This window comes from Saccostrea cucullata, unplaced genomic scaffold (assembly GCF_032062105.1).
Source record: "Saccostrea cucullata isolate Sc308-1 unplaced genomic scaffold, CSIRO_AGI_Scuc_v1 ctg390, whole genome shotgun sequence".
NCBI lineage: Eukaryota > Metazoa > Mollusca > Bivalvia > Ostreida > Ostreidae > Saccostrea > Saccostrea cuccullata.
In genome coordinates, this window is record NW_026928583.1 from 217501 (window position 1) to 239382 (window position 21882).

Consider the following 21882-nt stretch of genomic DNA (forward strand, 5'->3'; position numbering starts at 1 on the left):
TATATAGAACAAATCTTTTAAAAAGATCTGCATCACCCAAGTTACTCAGGTGAGCGATGTGGCCCATGGGCCTCTTGTTTTAATATTACCAGCATAGTTAAATGTCTTGAAAACTTGAATTAATCAATGAAAGCATTTTATGATATTTTTTCAGTCCATTACGAATATTTAAATTGGTCGATTATTTTGTTCTATCACAAAATTTATCTTTTTCATATTTGTGCAGGCGCGTAGCATAGTTTATGAAAGTGTGTGTGTGTGGGGGGGGGGGGCAGCCAGAGAAATTTTTTTTACTTACCTGAAAAAGTTGACAAGGAAAAAAAAAAGGGAAAAAAAGTTGCCCAAAGTCGAAAACCCTATTTCGTGGGGGGGGGGGGGGGGGTAAACTTTTTATCAGTGTCAACTACTTTCAATACCAATTCTAATGCTACATTTTCGGCACATCACTAAAAGTGGGGGGGGGGGGGGCAACCAGGCTTTCTATTAACATTTCATATAGTATAAGTAAGGTTGGGAAAAAAGGGGGGGCAGCCCCCCCCCCCCCCCCCCCCCGTTGCTACGCCCCTGTTGCGTATACATATAAAAATCAAGTAGTGCATATGTCATTGATCATTGCATTTATTGGTTCCGCGTATCAATCCAAGCCATGCATTCTGAGATTGTTGAAATTTAGTACAAAATACTGCTGAAAAATAGAACCCCCTCTCTATGCATATTTTCGAGGGAAGATAGGAGGAAACGCTCAAATTTTAATGATTAAAATGATTATATTTGTTACGTTCAAATTTTTACACATTTTGAACTTAAATATCCCCACATTTCTAAAGTTAAATTGACTTTAAACTGTCACTGTGTCTGTTATTTTAATTCTGAGTCGGAATTAAATCTGTCATTAATTGTTTTGAATCTGTTATATCTATGAAACGTGATTGATTTAAATTCTGTAATTTACCGAAAAGTCCTATCTTTATATAAATTGATTGACAAAACAAATACAGTGAAACTTGTTTAGTACGAAGACGGATATTGCAAATTCATGGATAGAGTGAAGTTATCTTGGATCCCTAGCAATATATTAAAATTTAACGAATTCTTAATACGGATATACAGTATAACGAATTACGGATGTAGTGAAGTAATTTCACAGGTCCCGGTGACTTATAGTTATAACCAAGTTTTACTTTAGAAAGATCTTTTTAATTTTAGTTAGTCTGGACTCATTAAAAATATGCCACATATGACTTTCAATTTCAAGTTCTTTCAGATATATCCCAAGCTTGGAAAAGAATGAGGCTAAATCCCACCCATGCCCCCCCCCCCCTCCTTGGTCCGTATATAGTCATTATTTTTACTGAACACTTTGTAGATTGTAGGAAGGGGCCTCAATTTAGGATCAAAGTTTTTGAATGATTCAGAATTTAGTGGGGCCCGGGATGTTGATATAGAATATAGCTGGGTCATAATATTTCAGGTGAGCATTGTGGCCCATAGACCTCTTGTTAAAGACTAGGAACTGAGAGGAAGAAAATGTGATGAAATGGACCAGGTGTCACCCTGGGCCCTCTAAACTCAGGTGAGAGCTCTATCAGGGATATTTTATAAGTTAATGTCTCTCACCTCTGGCTTGACTGATTGAGGTACATGTAATCATAAATTCTGCCTGACCACATATTAATATTATTCTATAAAATGAACACTTTCTGCAATGTTTTTTTATGCATAGCAAACATTCTTGAAGAATTACAAATATATATTTTTTATAATTTTATTTGTAAACGTGAACAACCTATTTGTGCATGCATTTCCGACTTCATCGTTAAATAGACTCCCCAGAGATCGATACAAATAGCCAAGGCGAGTTCATCGTTCGTAGAACTGATTAACATAGAAGGAAGATGGTTGGATGGTGGTGGTTTTTGTGGCTATGACAGTATTTAAATAACTTTACTGGGTTTTCGAAACAATTATACGCGAACTGTACTAGCTTTTTCATTGCGTTGTGTTAGTCGGGTGTGGGATATTTATTTTTTCCCGCAAAAATGTCAAATTTGGCGGGGATTCTGGTTGGTGCATCGAGAAATGAAGACAATCCCCAGTAAAGGCATGGGGAAACTAAAATGTTTTGAAATTCTTTGGACGGAAAATAAATCTGTGTTTTACCCGGGAGAGCGGGTATCGGGATGCGTAGTGCTGGACTTGAAGAAAGACGTGAAGCTTAGGTCCTTGAGAATTTTTCTGAGAGGTGTGGCTAAAGTTCACTGGACCGAGTCCAGAAACACGGGCACCAGACTTGGGGCGTACACCGAGCATTACAATGCCGAGGTGGAGTACTTCTTCAAAAGACAAGTCTTGTTTGGTGGAGGTACATGTAAAGATCAGTGGCAATGTTGCTTCCATATCATGTTGATGTAGAACACTGTGGAAATCAGTGACAATGTCTATAACGCTTTCTCCTAATGTTGATGTGTAATGGATGCATTCAAGCATCTTAACTTATTTATGAAATTCTGTAATTAACCATTATTTTTGTTTGAATGCCACTAAGGAAGTCACTTCTTTCTTTACTGCATTTTTATCATTTTTCAGCATGTTCTGTTTGGAATACCAATTCAAATATATGAAATATTTTATAAAATCTTGAATCCATTACCTCTTACAGTTTATAAAATATAGGGTTTGACAGACATGCAGACAAACAAATGGACAGATAGTCAGATGCCTGATAAAATCATTTCTAAGTTTCACCAATTTAGCTCTGCAGGGGACAAAAAAAACACATCTTGGTTATTTCTCGGGCAGAAATTTTATTGAAAAATCAGCAGTTTGTTAAATGTCTTATGACTTTAAGCACAGTTTCTAGTGCACCTTTTAAAATAATAATAACATGTTGCTTTCGTTGTTTCAGAAGTAACAGATGGAAGAGATCATCTACTAGAAGCCGGTCATCATGACTTTAACTTCACTTTTGATTTACCTATGAGGTAATTTTTTTCCCATTTCTCTGAGAAAAAAAAATGTTACGGGGAGCCAATGTGACTGAAAAATGTACCCAGTGCCTGTATACTTATGTCGTGTAATCTTTAAAATTTGCACATCTTTTTTAACTTTATTCTCCAGAACCATATTTACCCTTTAAATTATATTCCTTGTGTATAGATAAAAAGTGGTGCTAATGTCGAAGATTTTAAACAGTGATCAGTTCTGTGCTTGTAGTGGAATTTCCACATCATTTGAGGGCAAGCATGGTAACATTCGATACTGGGTAAAGGCCGAGATTGATAAGCCTTGGTCATTCAACCATAAAACCAAGAAAGCCTTCACCGTCATCAGTCCCATAGACATCAACCGTCCAGAGTACATGGTCAGTATAAAAAATCTTACTTTATTTTTACACCATTTCTGATTGTTTTGCTTTTGTAGAAGAATAAAAGCATAAATGAACAATGTAATAAAAGTATACCCTTGGGAGATTTGCAGTGTAGCAAAGCTACAATGTAAAATTCTTTTTTTAACAATGTCATTATTCTCAATCTTTAGTACCATACATGTTAATGTTTATTGTTAGAACTTTGTGGAGAGCAATGTTGAGAAGACGCTATGTTGCTGGTTTTGTACATCAGGACCAGTGTCAATCACCGCACGGACAGACAGACGGGGATACTGTCCAGGTAAATACCTGTGTCAATCACCGCACAGACGGACGGGGATATTGCCCAGGTAAAGTAACTACCGGTGTCAATCACAGCATAGACAGACAGACAGGGACACTGCCCAGATTAAGTAACTACCAGTGTCAATCACTGCACAGACAGACAGACAGACAGACAGGGACACTGCCCAGGTAAAGTAACTATCAGTGTCAATCACTGCACAGACAGACAGACAGACAGGGACACTGCTCAGGTTAAGTAACTACCGGTGTCAATCACAGCATAGACAGACAGACAGGGACACTGCCCAGGTTAAGTAACTACCAGTGTCAATCACTGCACAGACAGACAGACAGACAGGGACACTGCCCAGGTAAAGTAACTACCAGTGTCAATCACTGCACAGACAGACAGACAGGGACACTGCCCAGGTTAAGTAACTACCAGTGTCAATCACAGCATAGACAGACAGACAGGGACACTGCCCAGGTAAAGTAACTACCAGTGTCAATCACTGCACAGACAGACAGACAGACAGGGACACTGCCCAGGTTAAGTAACTACCAGTGTCAATCACAGCATAGACAGACAGACAGGGACACTGCCCAGATTAAGTAACTACCAGTGTCAATCACTGCACAGACAGACAGACAGACAGGGACACTGCCCAGGTTAAGTAACTACCAGTGTCAATCACTGCACAGACAGACAGACAGACAGGGACACTGCCCAGGTTAAGTAACTACCAGTGTCAATCACTGCACAGACAGACAGACAGGGACACTGCCCAGGTTAAGTAACTACCAGTGTCAATCACTGCACAGACAGACAGACAGACAGGGACACTGTCCAGGTAAAGTAACTACCAGTGTCAATCACTGCACAGACAGACAGACAGACAGGGACACTGCCCAGGTTAAGTAACTACTGGTGTAAATCACCACACAGACAGACAGACGGGGATATTGCCCAGGTAAAGTAACTACTGGTGTCAATCAGCGCAGAGACAGACAGACGGGGATATTGCCCAGGTAAAGTAACTACTGGTGTAAATCACCACACAGACAGACAGACGGGGATATTGCCCAGGTAAAGTAACTACTGGTGTCAATCACTGCACAGACAGACAGATGGGGATATTGCCCAGGTAAAGTAACTACTGGTGTCAATCACTGCACAGACAGACAGACGTGGATATTGCCTAGGTTAAGTAACTACCAGTGTCAATCACCACACAGACAGACAGATGGGGATATTGCTCAGGTAAAGTAACTACTTGTGTCAATCACTGCACAGACAGACAGACGAGGATATTACCCAGGTAAAGTAACTACTGGTGTCAGTCACCACACAGACAGACAGACGGGGATATTACCCAGGTAAAGTAACTACTGGTGTCAATCATTACACAGACAGACAGACGGGGATATTGCCCAGGTAAAGTAACTACTGGTGTCGATCACCACACAGACAGACAGACGGGGATATTGCCCAGGTAAAGTAACTACTGGTGTCAATCACTGCACAGACAGACAGATGGGGATATTGCCCAGGTAAAGTAACTACTGGTGTCAATCACTGCACAGACAGACAGACGGGGATATTGCCCAGGTTAAGATACTACCGGTGTCAATCACCACACAGACAGACAGACGTGGATATTGCTCAGGTAAAGTAACTTTTTCTCTCAGGGCCAGTGACTATGGTATTAAAGCGGATACCTGCAGACTAGGGTTTTGTTGGTTTTCAAAATATTAACCATCATGTATGATGTACTTTATATCCAATATTTGAGAACAACATAACCACAGTAAGTCGATTCGTAAGCATTCCAGTTTAGTGTAAAAGCATTAAATGATAGTAATCAGAAAGCTGAAGATAATGAAGTGATCAATCTCAAAGGTAAAAACAAGGACCATTAGAAATTCCAGAGATGGGATCAGGTGCCTAGGAGGATTTAGTATCCCCTGTTGACTGGTCACACCCACTGAGAGTCCTATGTAATAATTACCGGTAGACAGAACGGTGATGAGAGCATTGATGCTGAGGGCTTCTTGTTTGATACCTTTAATGATAATATCTCTAAGTTTAGGTCTGACATGAATTACATTTGTAAGCCTTATTAGAGATAACCTACTTTCTTTGTGCAGTTGACATATATTTTTGTGCGCTCTATTGATAGGTGAATCGATCCAGATTTTTGCAGAATTCAGCAATCATTCTTCACGGACTGTGACCCCTCATGCTACTCTCTATCAGTCTCAAATCTTCTTTGCCGGCAACAAATCAAAACTACGGAGGACCAAGTTTTGTACCATTTCTGGTAATTATGCATACTACTGTTCTTGAATGCAACAATTTAACAATTCTTGAAACCAGTCTGTGAATTCAAAGTTGTGGAAATTTAAATTCTGAATGTATCCTACCAACTGGTGTTCATATAACCTGGTTGAGAGTAATGAATATTAAAGTTCTGAATGTATTCTACTGGTCCTCCTATATATCCTGGTGTAGAGTAGATAAATTTTGATTTAAGATTGTCCTATTGAACCTACAGGTGCGGCTGTATACCCTGGTGGAGTGGGCGTCTGGGAGTCTCAGGAGATAGAAATACCAGCTGTCTCCCCAACCATTAGGAACTGCTGTATCCTCAAAGTCAAGTACTTCATTGAGGTATGCATTGTACACTACATATGTATAACAAAGATTCTCACAAAATGTTTGAAAAAATAGTTGTGTTTTCCTTGTTTTCAATCTATTTTTAGCTCTTCTGAGCCAAAGGCTCAAAGAGCTAATGCTATGGCCATTTGTGCGGTGTGCATAAACTTTTTAGAATATGGGCCATAACTCAAGAACCCCTTGGCCAATCAGTACCAAATTTGTCACAGGGTATCCTTGGCCCAAGGGCTACCACTTATACTAAAATAAGGGTTGGGACCCTTAAACAAGGGGAGATAATCAGGAAAACAAAACCAAAAGTACTGGTTGCTAAAAAATCTTCTTCTCCATAACCACCAGGCAGATTTTCACCAAACTTACATACAAGGATCAGGATATGTCGAAGATTAAAATTTGCACGGGGAAAATTGGGGCAAAGGGCGTGGTCTCAAGGTCACTTCAAAGTTGACCTAAATTTACAATTAATAAAAACATGTATATTTGCTTACTATAAGGACTGGAATCATCAAATCTTGTAAGTTGATGCATCTTACAACTTCACGTCATGTTAACTCAAAAGTAGGTCACGGTGACCTACTTTTTAGCTCACCTGAGCCGAAGGCTCAAGTGAGCTTTTCTGATCACATTTTGTCCGGCGTCCGTCTGTCCGTCTGTCTGTCTGTCCGTCTGTCTGTCTGTCTGTAAACTTTCCACATTTTCGACATCTTCTCAAGAACCGCTGGGCCAATTTCAACCAAACTTGCCACAAAGTATCCTTGGGTGAAGGGAATTCAAGTTTGTTCAAATGAAGGGCCACGCCCTCATTCAGGGGGAGATAATTGGGAATTAATGAAAATTTGGTGGCATATTTTAAAAATCTTCTTCTCAAGAACCACTGTGCCAGGAAAGATGAAACTTATGGGGAAACATCCTCAGGTAGTGTAGATTCAAGTTTGTTCAAATCATGACCTCCAGGGGTAGGGCGGGGCCAAAATGGCCGACCAAACTTTTACATAGAAATATATAGGAAAATTCTTTAAAAATCTTCTTCTCAAGAATGACAAAGCCATAATTCATCATATTTATATGGAAGCATGCTCAGGTAGTGTAGATTCAAGTTTGTTCAAATCATGACCCCCGGGGGTAGGGCGGGGCCAAAATGGCCGACCAAACTTTTACATAGAAATATATAGGAAAATTCTTTAAAAATCTTCTTCTCAAGAATGACAAAGCCATAATTGATCATATTTATATGGAAGCATGTTCAGGTAGTGTAGATTCAAGTTTGTTCAAATCATGAACTTCCGGGGGTAGGGCAGGGCCAAAATGGCTGACCAAACTTTTACATAGAAATATATAGGAAAATTCTTTAAAAATCTTCTTCTCAAGAATGACAAAGCCATAATTCATCATATTCATATGGAAGCATGTTCAGGTAGTGTAGATTCAAGTTTTTTCAAATCATGACCCCCGGGGGTAGGGCGGGGCCAAAATGGCCGACCAAAGTTTTACATAGAAATATATAGGAAAATTCTTTAAATATCTTTCTTCTCAAGAATGACAAAGCAATAATTGATCATATTAATATGCATCCTCAGTTAGTGTAGATTCATGTTTGTTCAAATCATGACCCCCAGGGGGTAGGGCAGGGCCAAAATGGCCGACTAAAGTTTTTAAAGATATATATAGGAAAATTCTTTAAAAATCATTTTCTAAAAAATAGCAAATCCATGATTGGTCATGGGACTACTTTTGGATTTAAACTTTACAATAAAAAGCCGTTTTCTACTTTTTCCTACCCTTAGTGCTCAGGTGAGCGATGTGGCCCATGGGCCTCTTGTTAAATTTTGCGGGGATTTGTTTTCAAATTGATTTGAAGGCATATTTTGGACACTTTAAGGCCTATGATCATCAAACTTTGTCAGTTGATGCATCTTGGGTCCTCGAACAATGGCAACTTAAAAGTAGGTCACCGTGACCTACTTTTTGAACTTTATAACTTATCCTTTTTAAAAAATTAAATCCCATTATTTCAGACACTGGGAGGTTTAGAATCATCAAATCTTGTACTTTGATGCATCTTGGGACCTTAAAACATATATATGAAAAAAGTAGGTCACTGTGACCTACTTTTTGAATTTTGTTGACATTTGTTTTCAAGTTGTTTTAAACGCATATTTTGAATACCATCAGACCTACGATCATCAAACTTGGTCAGTAGATGCATCTTGTGTCTTTAAAAAATGTCGACCTAAATGTAGGTCACGATGACCTACTTTCGACATTTTATGGCTATATTTAAGTATATTAGGTATTTATTGGCTTAGAATCTCAAACTTTGTGAGTCGATGCATATTTGGTTTTCGGAGAGTGACGACCAAAAAGTAGGTCATGGTGACCTACTTTTGACATTTTATGGCTTTATTTAAGTATCTCCGGTATTTATTGGCTTAGAATCAGCAAATTTTGTGAGTTGATGCATCTTGGGTTTTCGGAGAGTGACGACCAAAAAGTAGGTCATGGTGACCTACTTTTGACATTTTGTGGCTATAATTAATTATATCTGGTACTTATTGGCTTGGAATCATCAAACTTTGTCAGTTGAGGCATCTTATGGTTTTATTGAATGTCCAACAAGATGTAGGTCACGGTGACTTTTGAATATCTCAGGTACTTATTGGCTTAGAATCATCAAATTTTGTCAGTTTAGGCATCTTGGGTTTTTGGATAACGTCGACCAAAAAGTAGGTCACTTTGACCTACTTTTGACATTTGATGGCTATATTTAATTATCTCTGGTACTAATTGGCTTAGAATCGTCAAATTTTGTCAGATGATGCATCTTGGGTTTTCAGAGAATGTTGACCAAAAAGTAGGTCATGGTGACCAACTTTTGAATATCTCAGGTACTTATTTAATTAGAATCATCAGTCTTAGTCAATTACTGTATCTTGAGTTCTCAGAAAATTTCAATCAAAAGGTAGGTCACTGTGACCTACTTATGGTATTTTATAATTAAATTATAATATCTTCAGTCTTAACTGGCTAAATATTATCAAACTTTGTAAGTTAATGCATTTTGGGTCTTATGATACTAATAGATTTGGAGGCTTCTTAGTTCTAATAGAAGTGATAGATTGTACAATTTATCAGAAGAGCGATTCAAGGCCCTTGGGCCTCTTGTTCTAAGACTTTTTAAAAAATGACTTGATAAATCTTAAGGTTACTTTCAGGTTTAGGTTTGTTCATATGGCATAAATTGTCAGTCTCTGGTTAAGGTGTGCTTAGGGAATGAAGGTAATTGACTGCAACAATTGAAAAGTTGGGAAAGTTATACCCAACTCACAGGCACCTGACTTTACTTATTTTTCTTTTATTAAAAAAAATATACCCTTACCTTATAAACCAAGGTCCCCATCGGCGCCATCTTGAATTTTTCTAGGTCTGTCACATCCACTTGTATTTTCGTCTGAAACTCCATCAAATAAATTCCCTGCAACCATATTCTTTCTGTGGCCAGTCTTTAGAGGTCTAAACTTACAGACACTGCAGCCAGAAGGGTGCATCACACTTGCAAATATTAAAAATACCTCATCAAACTCGATCTACTGCTTCAACAATCCGAGAAATCGCCAAAGGGGGGCCGGAAGTCGACATGAATAAAAAACAATAACGTTACAGTTTTGCAGCAAGTCTTTAAGGTTTGTCTCAGAATTTAAGTTTGTTTATATGACTTAAAGCCATATATGGCATAACTGATCAAAAAAATATATTTTTGAAAAATACAAAATTAAGTAAAGAAATATAGTTAATACATTTAAATTAAAGCTTTTCTTACAATTCTGAACACGGAAAACACCTAATAATACGATTTTATCTTCTCTGTAATGTGTTATTTAAATCTTTTGTATTTTCTTCCGAGTCAGAGAAAATTCCAAAAATCCAAATTAAATTGTGATATCTTTATAACGCAATTGACTTAGATTTTGTAATTTACGGAAAAGTTCTATCTTTATATAAAGTAATGATACAAATAATAAGTTCTTATAATTTTAGTCTAATAATTTTCACTGTACATATGCCATATATGGCTTTAAGTCTTAAGGTATTCTCAGATTTCGATTTATTCATTACCAACCACAGTCCTTTCTTTTACAAAATTATGATGCTTCTAAGGAAGCATAGTCTGATATGCCTCAGATGCCATATCTGACTGTTGGTACATGTACATTGAGGGGCTTCCAAATCAAAACTGGACTTTATGTGAATATTGTACATGCCTATCACTGTATGTATGCAGTAGAAGTTTGATTTAAAATTTTGTTTTTGATTTAATTAGATAAACGTATAACAGTCCAATTTATTGCCCTTAACATGAAGATTGTCATGTGTGCCCCCTACCAAAATTCATAAGGAATTCATAACTACACTGTATAAACATTATGCACATGTACATGTTGGTACATTATATCTGTTTCCAGGTTTCTCTCCACATCCCTGGCTCCCAGAACCTGGCTCTACAGCTCCCCATTGTGATAGGTACCGTGCCTTACCGCCAGGACCGACACCCACCCACCAGCCTACAGGCCAGGGTACAGCTAGGCGACATCTCTCTACTGCCAGCACCGCCACCCTACACAGAGAGCATAGCACCACCACCCTTTGGAGGTAACAGCCTCTACTGAACTCTCTGGAATGGACAATACATGGACAGTGCTTTAATGTTCAATAGATATTAATAGCTATAGTAGAAATTTCAAAGTTCTGCTTATAAAGAGCAAGCATTTCAGCAAATCAATGAGCATAAACTCTCCATTACTGTATTACATGCTTAATTCACATGTATTTGACATTTGCATATCTTTTGAAAAAATCTGTCTTTTTAAAAAAAACTGATTTTGGACTCCTTGAAGCCGAAGTCACATTTTCAAAAATTTTAAAATCGATCTTACTTTTGAATTAGACTATTTACTCTGAGTGGTCATATTTGACATGCACATTACCTGTGAAGGAATTTTCCAAATGTTTAAAGATGTTTTTACCATTTTCCTTGATTTGGAAGTTTACTTGACTTACTTTTTAGCTCACCTGAGCCGAAGGCTTTTCTGATCAAAATTTGTCCGTTGTCTGTTGTCGTCGTTGTTGTTGGCGTTGTCGTCGTTAACTTTTCACATTTTCGACTTCTTCTCAAGAGCCACTTGGCCAATTTCAACCAAACTTGGCACAAAGTATCCTTAGGTGAAGGGGATTCAAGTTTGTTCAAACAAAGGGCCACTCCCTTTTCCAAGGGGAGATAATTATGAATTAGTGAAAAATTAATGGCATTTTTAAAAAATCTTCTTCTCAAGAACCACTTCGCTAAGAAAGATGAAACTCATGTGGAAGCATCCTCAGGTAGTGTAAATTCAAGTTTGTCCAAATCATGACCCCCAGGGGTAGGGTGGGGCCACAATGGCCGATCAGTGTTTTACATAGGAGTATATAGGGAAAATTTTTTAAAATCTTCTTCTCAAGAACCACTCGACCGGGAAAGATGAAACTAATGTGGAAGCATCCTCAGATAGTGTAGATTCAAGTTTTTTCAAATCATGACCCCCTGGGATAGGATGGGGCCACAATGACAGATCAAAGTTTTACATAGGAGTATATAGGGAAAATCTTTAAAAATCTTCTTCTCAAGAACCACTGAGCCAGGAAAAATGAAACTCATGTGGAAGCATCCTCAGGTAGTGTAGATTCAAGTTTATTCAAATCATGACCCCCGGGGATAGGGTGGGGCCACAATAGCTGATCAAAGTTTTACATAGGAGTATACAGGAAAAATCTTCTTCTCAAGAACCACTGGTCCAGGAAAAATGAAACTCGTGTGGAAGCATCCTTAGGTAGTGTAGATTCAAGTTTATTCAAACCATGACCCCCGGGGGTAGGGTGGGGCCACAATGACCGATCAAAGTTTTACACAGGAGTATATTGGGAAAATCTTTAAAAATCTTCTTCTCAAGAACCACTGGGCCGGGAAAGAGGAAACTAATGTGGAAGCATCCTCAGATTGTGTAGATTCAAGTTTGTTCAAATCATGACCCCTGGGGGTAGGGAGGGGCCACAATGGCTGATCAAAGTTTTACATAGGAGTATATAGGGAAAATCTTTAAAATCTTCTTCTCAAGAACCACTGGCCCAGGAAAAATGAAACTCGTGTGGAAGCATCCTCAGGTAGTGTAGATTCAAGTTTGTTCAAATCATGACCCCGGGGGTAGGATGGGGCCACAATGGCTGATCAAAGTTTTACATTATACATATTGTAAAAATCCTTACAAAAATCGTCTTCTCAAGTACTTCAAAGCAATGATTAGTGATAGTAAAGGAAGAAATTTTTCTTAAAAATCTTTTTTATCAAGAACAGCAAAGTCTTATGCTGTATTAATATGAAGGCATTCTAAAGTAATATTAAATTCAAGCCCCCCCCCCCCCCCCTTTCAGTAAACTTTTCAGTTCTGATCTGATTTGTGTTTTTTCCTAGACGATTTGCTCAGGTGAGTGATGTGGCCCCTGGGCCTCTTGTTAGAAATTTTGACATTAGTGATAAATTTTGAATGGGAAAAAATAGGGTGTTCATATTTGACCTTTATTTACTAGATCCTATTTGTAAACTTTTAGATCCACCCACGTATCGTGAGAGTGTAGAGGGAGCAGTCAGTATACTGGACGATGATGATGACCCTGGTCAGATGGGCAGTCTGACCTTTACACCTATGTATACTTATGTGTATGACTACAGAAGACCACCGGCTTATTCTGAGGTATAACACATTGTACAAACTGATGAGTGGGCATATTTAACAAAATATATTTATGTATATGCATGTGTAACGGTAGAGGAGAGAATGCAGCAGACGAGACCGGGATTCGAACCCGGGCCCCCTGAAACTCCGGTCAGGTGCTCCACCAACTGAGCTATCTGGCCACCGGCGATCGAACCCGGCTGACCGCCACATTCCTCCCTCCTTAAAGGTCTTTGGCCCTCCAAAGACCCCAACCCAGGCTCATCCCTGGCAGGTCTTTCACCTGTCAATTCCAGGGCATGGCACGGCACCAAATGTAACGGGAGAGGAGAAAATGCAGCGGACCAGACCGGGATTTGAACCCGGGCCCCCTGAAACTCCGGTCAGGTGCTCTACCAACTGAGCTATCTGGCCAAGGCGATCGAACCCGGCTGACCGCCACACATGCTTGTAATTTTTTTTATCGGTAATAAATGAAAAGGATGTAATTGTTCAATGGCATATTAATATAATTATGTAGTTTTTCTGAACCATAGGTTTAAGTGAACTTTCTATTAGATTTTCCAGGTACAGTTAAGTGAGCAATCTCCTGCAATGTCACTATATTATTTGTGAACTTTGTTGATTTCAGAATGACCCCCACCCTGTTTACTGATCACCACTGGACCAACTCTTAAGTCAAGACAACATGAATCTCATTCACCAGTGCTCTAAATGATGTGTACTTTTTATACTTATCTTTTACATGACATACAAAATGTCAGAACTCTGAAGGGGAACATATAGCATCTCTTTCCTGAAGATCACACACAGAGTGCTTCATTTTATTTATTCTTCATTTTATTTATTCTTTGTTTATTCCATCTACCAGTATTGATATTGTAAAAAGTTTGGTGCTAATTTTGTAAGGCTTTGCATTTATAGATTTATAGTAGTTTTTGTCAGAATTGAAATTTATACTTTTACAAAAATACTGTAAACCAGCTAGTATTTGTGACGTCTTATTTACAACTTTTCAGTTAGGAGTCTTTTTGCAGCAGCTACTAATTTTTGCAATAATGGCAACATCTACATGAAAACAAAGGTAAATAATTAGTTGGCAATGAGAAGAAGTCTTAATTTAAAGAAGGTTGCAAAATTTGCAGATATTTCTTGCTCACAAAGATAAGTTGGTTTACAGTACTAATATTTAATTTCATTGAAGTACATGTGTACTGGTATATAAGGCTTGCCTCTTGTTGGAATTATTTATGTTTGTAAAATTTGTACTGTATCTGTTATTGGTATGTGTTAAAGTATGTGGAATGAATGAACACATTTAGGCTATTGATTTATGGCCAAAGTATAAGATTAAATTTTACATTAAGAATATATTACATGTATAGGGGAAAAATCTGCTGATGAAGAATGACAGGGCCACTAGTACCTCTGGCAAGTTATGGTCCATGGGACTCCATTAGTACCAATTAATTTTCCCTCTTAATTGGAAATCGAGGTTGCTTGCGTGTGCCATTGCCAGTACAGATGTATAGCATAATGTACAATTTTGTATTGTTGATGTAAAATCTAGTACATGTACAGTGTATATCCTGTACAAAACCTGTGAAATAATTTGTATTGTTCATTGTATATATTAATATAATTATATTTATTGTAAAGGCTATTGATATTATATCTATTACAAGGTTTATCAGATAATTAAAATGAAGGTACACAATTCTGTGTGACATTGACAAAATTATAAATGTAAAGCATGTGTAGTAATAAACTGAATTAAGTGTTAGAACTGTTTTGATTAGTTAATCATTTTCATCTCCATATACAGTGAACCTTCAGATATCCGGACGCCAGATATCCGGATGCTTCAGTATCCGGACACTTTGTCATGGGGACGGAATTTTTAAATGTTACTTTGTCTTGTTTAACTGGTGATTCAGGTATCCGGACGCTTCACTTATCCAGACAAATTGACTGGGAACCAAAGCGTCCGGATAAATGAGGGTCCACTGTACATGTATATTCTAGAAGCAAAATTTTAATGGGAATAAAATTTCCTTGATTTGTCAAATAATTTCTTAAGCATTTAATTTGCGTTGTTTTAAAGTAACCCTACTCAATTAATTGTCCCACAAACATTTCTGCTTTTACAATATATGTGTATACATGTATATATATATAGAGAGAGAGAGATGTAAGCAAACTTTTGCAGAGTGAAAAAATAAAGTACTATCCATGCATTTAATACTAGGGTAAAAATATACAGTTATGGAATGGGTATACGAGGGAAACCCTTATCAAAATGAAATCCATTTAGATACCATTTAACAGCCATTTCTTTTCTGACCATTTAAAAACCATTCAGAAGCCATTTTATTTTGTCAAATCTTTTAAGAATTCTCAACAGTAAGGATGATCATTTAAAAACCATTTTTCATTTTATCTCCATTCAAACTCCATTCAATATATATCCATTCAAACTCCATTTTTTTGGGCCCTGTAACATGCAAATTAACCATTCCAAAACCATTTATGCAAATGAGATAAAAAATGAAAAATAAATGGTTTTTGTTTTAGCGATTTAATATCCATTTTTAACACATTTTATCTATAATTGAAAAATGGAAAATTTAGCTGGGTCCTTAATTGATATCCATTATGTAAAGAATAAGCACTTTAAAAATCCATTTTCTTAGTTGTAGAGTCAGTCACGAAATAGAGGTCACTTAACTTGCTCAATTTTTTCACATATATGGTTTTGAATCCTGGAATGTTTTTTTGTCAAAATCCTTATTTGATCTGAATGTGGACGTACGTAGTCTCCATCTTTAAAAAATTATATTTTGAATCCCTGTGATGTTCATTTTGGTGCTCCATCATATCCATATATATGCAAGCAGTACTCTAAAAATAAAAGGAAATGCAAAAAATATAGTTATTTCAAAAATTTACTATTGAAGTTTATAATCAATAAGAATTTACAAAAGTATAATTATGAATCTATTAAGTTCCCTCAGTCTGACCCATTTTAAACAAGATTAATTGGTTTATAGATTATTGCATCAGCATGTTTAATGGGCATTCTTTATGTGTTTTCTTTGGGAAAAGAACATTTTTCTGTAACTGACATTAATAAAAATATGTACATATTTATACTTACCACTCAAAAAGAATAATAAGGTCCTTTCTAACTGTACGGTAAATGTGCTGCATTTCCTCTGCCTACTTCCCAAATGTTGGAGACATGAAAAACGGTGTCACATATATTATATCCTCCAAGAAGTTAGTAATTCTTTTTCTGCTTTGACCATCAATGTACAGCTTTGTCAGCATCAAAAATCACTGAAAACCTAAATACTTTTTGAAGAATATCTTCAGCCATCTCAACTCACTACCAGCAGTAGTAGGTCAAAGTGCTCTTGTCCAATATTCAAACTTACTGGAAAAGGCGGTCACTACAGAGCTTGGGAGGAAATCCGATATCCAGTGCCCCATTATAAAAATCTGGCACATGGCTTCAATTAATCAGAACAAATCTTTCTAAAGCTATAACCATTTTTTTTAATTCTCCATTTCTCAGAAAATAAATAGGAGAAAAATGGTCCACTCAAGCAAGTTGGATCACCAAACTGGCAATTCTTTTCAATTTACTCAAATAAATGGAAAGAAAATGCTGTATGTTTACCATTTAAAAAGCATTTTCTAACAGAAATGGTTTTTAAATGGTTCTGAAAAAATGGTTTCGGAAAATTAAAAGATAGAGAAATGTAGAAAAAATGGTTTTGAAATGAAAAATGGAAAGAAAATGCTGAATGAATGGAGATAAAATGGAAAAATGCCATTTCTTTTTGCTATGGGTTAATAGCAAATTTTTGGTTCCCCAAGGGAGGAAACTATTTCCCGAGGCGGCAAAGCCGCCAAGGGGAAATGGTTTCCTGCCAACGGGAACCATAAATTTGCTATTTTCTGAGTTCACAGTCTATAACTGTTTTATTATACCGAAACAATCATAGGCGATTTATTTTTTTTTTAACCAGATATTCCAACATTCAAAAAAACAATTTAGAGGCATGATTACAAATGCTTGCAATTTAACAGATTATAAGATAACTGATAAGTAATGCATCATGTCCTAAAACAATAAAATTATTTTTAAAAAGTATTTTCACTGACATTTCAAAAAGTTATGATATCGTTGTCTTCATTTTGCTAGAAATTCAAGTATGATTTTGACATCGCATGTCGAAATGTTTTGATGTCATAGTTACATTGCTAATAACAGAAAGACACAGACTCGAGATTCCTTGAACTATCCGCCCACTGAACACTTTGATTGGTTAAATTACTAATAAATATTCATGAGGGAGTAGTCCCAGGGAATAGCTTTGATTTTCTAGGGAGTAGTCTTCAGATGAGGGAAATAGTCTCTTCTTGGGCAATAGAAAGTTTTATGGTGTTAATTTTGTACAGATTAATTACAGTAGAGGTATAATAAATCTTTTTAGCTCACCTGAGGTGAAAGCTCAAGTAAGCTTTTCTAATTACCTGTTTTCTGTTGTCCGTGTATCGTAAACTTTTCACATTTTCAACTTCTCAAGAACCACAGCATCTTTGGTTAAAGGTGAGTTTAAATTCTTAAAATAAAGAGCCAAGTCCCCTTCCAAGAGGAGATAATCAAGAAAAGACAAAAATAGGTTGGGGTCATTAAAAAAAAATCTTTTCAAGAATTAATGGGACAGAAAAGCTGAAACTTATATATGTGGTGGTCAGCCGTGTTCGATCGCTGGTGGCCAGATAGCTCAGTTGGTAGAACATCTGACCGGAGTTTCAGGGGGTCTGGGTTCGAATCCCGGTCTGGTCCGCTGCATTTTCTCCTCTCCCGTTACATTTGGTGCTGTGCCATGCCCTGGAATTGACAGGTGAGAGGCCTGCCAGGGAAGAGCCTGGGTTGGGGTCTTTGGCCCTTTAAGGAGGGAGGAATGTGGCGATCAGCATGGTTCAATTGCCGGTGGCCAGATAGCTCAGTTGGTAGAGCACCTGACCGGAGTTTCAGGGGTCCCGGGTTTGAATCCCGGTCTGGTCCACTGCATTTTCTCCTCTCACGTTACATATAGAAGCATCCTGGGGTAGTGTAATTTCTAAATTGTTTTAATCATGTTAAATAGTTAGATGCTTTGCACAGAATAAATTGTACACTGGATATAGAATTAAAAGAATAGAATAGAAATTAATAATTTATAACACTCAAAAGGTTATACATAAATGTATTATTTGAACTAAACATTGTGCACAAGAATTGCAAAACAATGAACCGGACCATAAATTGCTTTATCTACCAAACTTATCACATGACAGACATGTATTATAAAATTTCATGCTCGGTGATGCACTAACATAAACAAATGACTTCCTGAGATATTGATCTTCTATACACTGAAAATAAGTCTTCATACTGTCCATAGTCGATAAGTTTTCACTCTGCCCAAGGTCAAACTTTAAGTGACCTGACTCTGCAGCTGATCTGTCCAGTCCTCCCCCGTGTCTTCCTCTGCACTTGTGCATTCCTCCAGGTTTTGGTAGCAGCCTTGTTTAGCTCTGATTAGGTCTCCCCACAGAACCACTGCTTTACACAGAGGACATTTCCCATCCACTGGGATCAGCTCCCCTGGCTGGTTTGTGAGAAATCTCTTCGCCAGGCAGACTATGTGGGCCTGCATTGAACACTGTGGATGAACACACTTCAGTATTGTATCATTGTCTTTCAGTCGTTGTCTACAAAAACTACATCGGACATGTTTCTCATTTCTCTTTAACAGACTTAAGAATTCTTCATCACTGTCTTGTTCTAGCTCTGCTGACACGTCAGGTTTGCTTTTGCTGCTGTTTGAAGCATTCTTTTTTATCCTAACTGGGCCGTAAGCTATGGGCATGTGTGATGGTGGACTGAATTCTAAAGGAAAGTCTTGTATGTATTGTTGTTTTAACCACCTGATGGTTAGCGAAAACCTGCACCAGGGGCAAGTGTTTAACATGACAGAAACAATCCGAAATCTGTACTGAAACTGGCTCTCCTTTTTAGTTTTTCCTGGCAAATGTTTTAACCTTCTAGACTTCTTTGGATTTTGCCACGCCCACTCGAACCGCAAGGCGGATATTTCATTAGGGAACCCGTGGATGATGAGCACCATTTCCCACGGTCCCCGTCCATGAGTTCTCCACGCACCCCCGGCCTGTTTACCTTTGTTGTGTTGCTGAATTCTTCTGTTTGGGTTCACTGTGAATCCAATATAAGTTCGCCCTTTGAACTGCGGGTTAACATTATACAGTAAATACACACCAAAAAACTGTTCTATTTCCGCAGAGGCGTTCATCTCATTGGTATTCGAGCAAAATTGTTTACGTATAAAAAAAATCTACTTTCACTTTAGATTATTCGGAAGTTCTTGGTTCTTTTCTGAATTTAAGTTTCAATTTCAACAGAACGCGAAATATTTTACCAAAGGATCGAATAACTTGCCTTAGCCTGATTGAATACAAGTACAAGTGTTGAAAATGTACTTTTTCTTTTGGGTTCCTAAGTGGTCAATAAACCAATATCGTAAATAGACTGCGTGAATACACCTCCTGAATATGAACTCTATTTAACGACAATTTGATCGACTGGTTCCATGGTGTAGTGGTTATCACGTCTGCTTAACACGCAGAAGGTCGCGAGTTCGAGCCTCGCTGGAACCTCGATTTTTTTTTTCCATTTGGGACGTTTCGATGCTACCTATTTGAATAAAAAGAATGTACGAGAAACATTGCGGATTTTTTTAAATCAGTGTTTTTTTAATCAATTGCTTTGAATTGATGGGCATAAGTGTATGGTACATCTTAGCTATTTTGTCAAAATTACCCCCCCCCCCTTTCACCATTAGGTTACATCCTCTATGGAAATCATTTTATGTCATTTATGAATTCAAAGAAGCCCCATTCTGCGTTCATCTTTCTTAATTATCTGTCAGTGATGATAAAAACTTTCCAAATACCATATTTTTAGCTCACCTGAGCCGAATGTTTTTCTAATAAAAATCTGTTCGTTGTCTGTAGTCGTTGTAAACTCTTCACATTTTCATCTTCTTCTCAAGAACCAAGAGGCCAATGTCAACCAAACTTCTCACAAAGTATCCTTGGGTGAAGGGGGTTTAAGTTTGTTCAAATGAAGGGCCACACCCTATTCCAAGGGGAGATAATTATGCATTAGCAAAAAATTAATGGCATCTTTTAAAAATCTTCTTCTCAAGAACCACTGGGCCAGGAAAGATGAAAGTCATGTGGAAGCATCCTCAGGTAGTGCAAATTCAAGTTTGTTCATATCATGACCCCCAGGGATACAGCAGGGTCACAATGGCTGATCAAGGTTTTACATAGGAATGTAAGAACAGCAAAGCAATGATTGGTCAACTTAATATGAAAGCATTCTCCGGTGTTGAAGATTCAAATTTGTTCAAACTTGTACCCCCTCCTCCATACCCCTTCTGCCTTTTAGGGGTCGGGACCACTCATGCATTTAAGCTTTTTAATACTTAACTGATTTTTGATTTTTTTTTCCTAGCGACAATACTCAGATGAGCGATATGGCCCCTGGGCCTCTTGTTATACATGTGGCGGTCAGCCGGGTTCGATCGCCGGTGGCCAAATAGCTCGGTTGGAAGAGCACCTGACCGGAGTTTCAGGGAGCCCGGGTTTGAATCCCGGTCTGGTCCACTGCATTTTCTCCTCTCCCGTTACATTTGGTGCCGTTCCATGACCTGGAATTGACAGGTGAAAGACCTGCCAGGGATGAGCCTGGGTTGGGGTCTTTGGAGGGCCAAAGACCTTTAAGGAGGGAGGAATGTGGCGGTCAGCCGGGTTCAATCGCCGGTGGCCAGATAGCTCAGTTGGTAGAGCACCTGACCGTTGTTTCAGGGGGCCCGGGTTCAAATCCCGGTCTGGTCCGCTGCATTTTCTCCTCTCCCTTTTATATATACAAATAATTTCGCGTTGTAATGTGCAAGTTTCGCGTTTATTCGCGCAAGTTATGTGTTTATTCGGGTAAGTTTCGCGTTAAAAAAATTACCAATGTACAGCCAATCGAAGAGATAAGAATAATTACATTTATTATACTTCTGTTAAAATGTTTCCTATATAAAGTTCAGAAGGTAAAATAGCTATCTTTTATAGTTCACGCATAGCAAAACTATACCCCGGGGTATAGTTTTTGCTATCCACCCTCGGAAAATTTTCATGCAATTTTTGCCTCCAATTTTGATTCTATCTACTGATGATGTCATAATGACTTCAGTAGCATTGTGACGTCATCAGGATTTCAGATTATTCTTGCAGTATTATCTTACTCCGAAAAAATTTCAAACCTCAGAAATTATATTATACATCAGTATAATAAAACGCTTATCCACTGTTTGTGAGTGGGATAACTCTTTTGTCAAACCCTTGACAAAAACTATTCCCCTCGGGCAAGCCCTCGGGGAATAGTTCTCTGTCGCGGGTTTGATAAAAGAGCTATCCCACTCACACCCAGTGGATAAGTGTATAATATACGTCCCCCGTTTGCAAATTAAGCGGGAGGGTAGCCTATATTTATAGTGATGGGGATGTCCGTCCGTCTGTTACGGTCGGTTAAGGGTATTTTATAACTGTGTATTGATAGACCGGATCTGTCAATATATATTTTTTCGGAGAGCTACAGTTCTGCAGCTAGGTACCTATCTCTTATCCGCAATTCCTCTTTTACCATATGGTACCTGATCCCA

The 21882-nt window shown here is 37.9% G+C and overlaps 2 protein-coding genes and 2 non-coding genes across 4 annotated transcripts; 3 read left to right on the forward strand and 1 right to left on the reverse strand.

The window, feature by feature from the left end:
- Positions 1-1831: 1831 nt before the first annotated feature.
- LOC134278045 (arrestin domain-containing protein 3-like) lies at positions 1832-14881 on the forward strand. Its single transcript, XM_062760360.1, has 9 exons — positions 1832-2362; positions 2906-2981; positions 3214-3361; positions 3566-3668; positions 5833-5973; positions 6208-6323; positions 10790-10976; positions 12966-13108; positions 13722-14881. Exons 1-9 carry the CDS (start codon positions 2080-2082, stop codon positions 13743-13745), a joined length of 1221 nt encoding a protein of 406 aa, XP_062616344.1. The 5' UTR covers positions 1832-2079; the 3' UTR covers positions 13746-14881.
- Positions 14882-18217: 3336 nt separating this feature from the next.
- LOC134278034 (structure-specific endonuclease subunit slx1-like) lies at positions 18218-19484 on the reverse strand. Its single transcript, XM_062760349.1, has one exon. The coding sequence runs from the start codon at positions 19456-19458 to the stop codon at positions 18583-18585; it is 876 nt and encodes a 291-aa protein (XP_062616333.1). The 5' UTR covers positions 19459-19484; the 3' UTR covers positions 18218-18582.
- Positions 19485-19749: 265 nt separating this feature from the next.
- Trnav-aac (transfer RNA valine (anticodon AAC)) lies at positions 19750-19822 on the forward strand. Its single transcript has one exon. It is a non-coding gene; the product is annotated as a tRNA-Val (tRNA).
- A 1172-nt stretch (positions 19823-20994) lies between these two features.
- On the forward strand, positions 20995-21067 carry Trnan-guu (transfer RNA asparagine (anticodon GUU)). Its single transcript has one exon. It is a non-coding gene; the product is annotated as a tRNA-Asn (tRNA).
- The last annotated feature ends 815 nt before the right edge of the window (positions 21068-21882 follow it).

What these genes read in the sequence shown, in the direction of transcription:
- LOC134278045 (XM_062760360.1), top strand. Translation starts at nt 2,080, where the DNA reads ATGAAGACAATCCCCAGTAAAGGCATGGGGAAACTAAAATGTTTTGAA. An exon ending in AGCACCACCACCCTTTGGAG is followed by an intron (nt 10,977 to 12,965) that starts GTAACAGCCTCT and finishes GTAAACTTTTAG; the next exon opens with ATCCACCCACGTATCGTGAG. An exon ending in GACCACCGGCTTATTCTGAG is followed by an intron (nt 13,109 to 13,721) that starts GTATAACACATT and finishes TGTTGATTTCAG; the next exon opens with AATGACCCCCACCCTGTTTA.
- LOC134278034 (XM_062760349.1), bottom strand. Translation starts at nt 19,458, where the DNA reads ATGAACGCCTCTGCGGAAATAGAACAGTTTTTTGGTGTGTATTTACTG.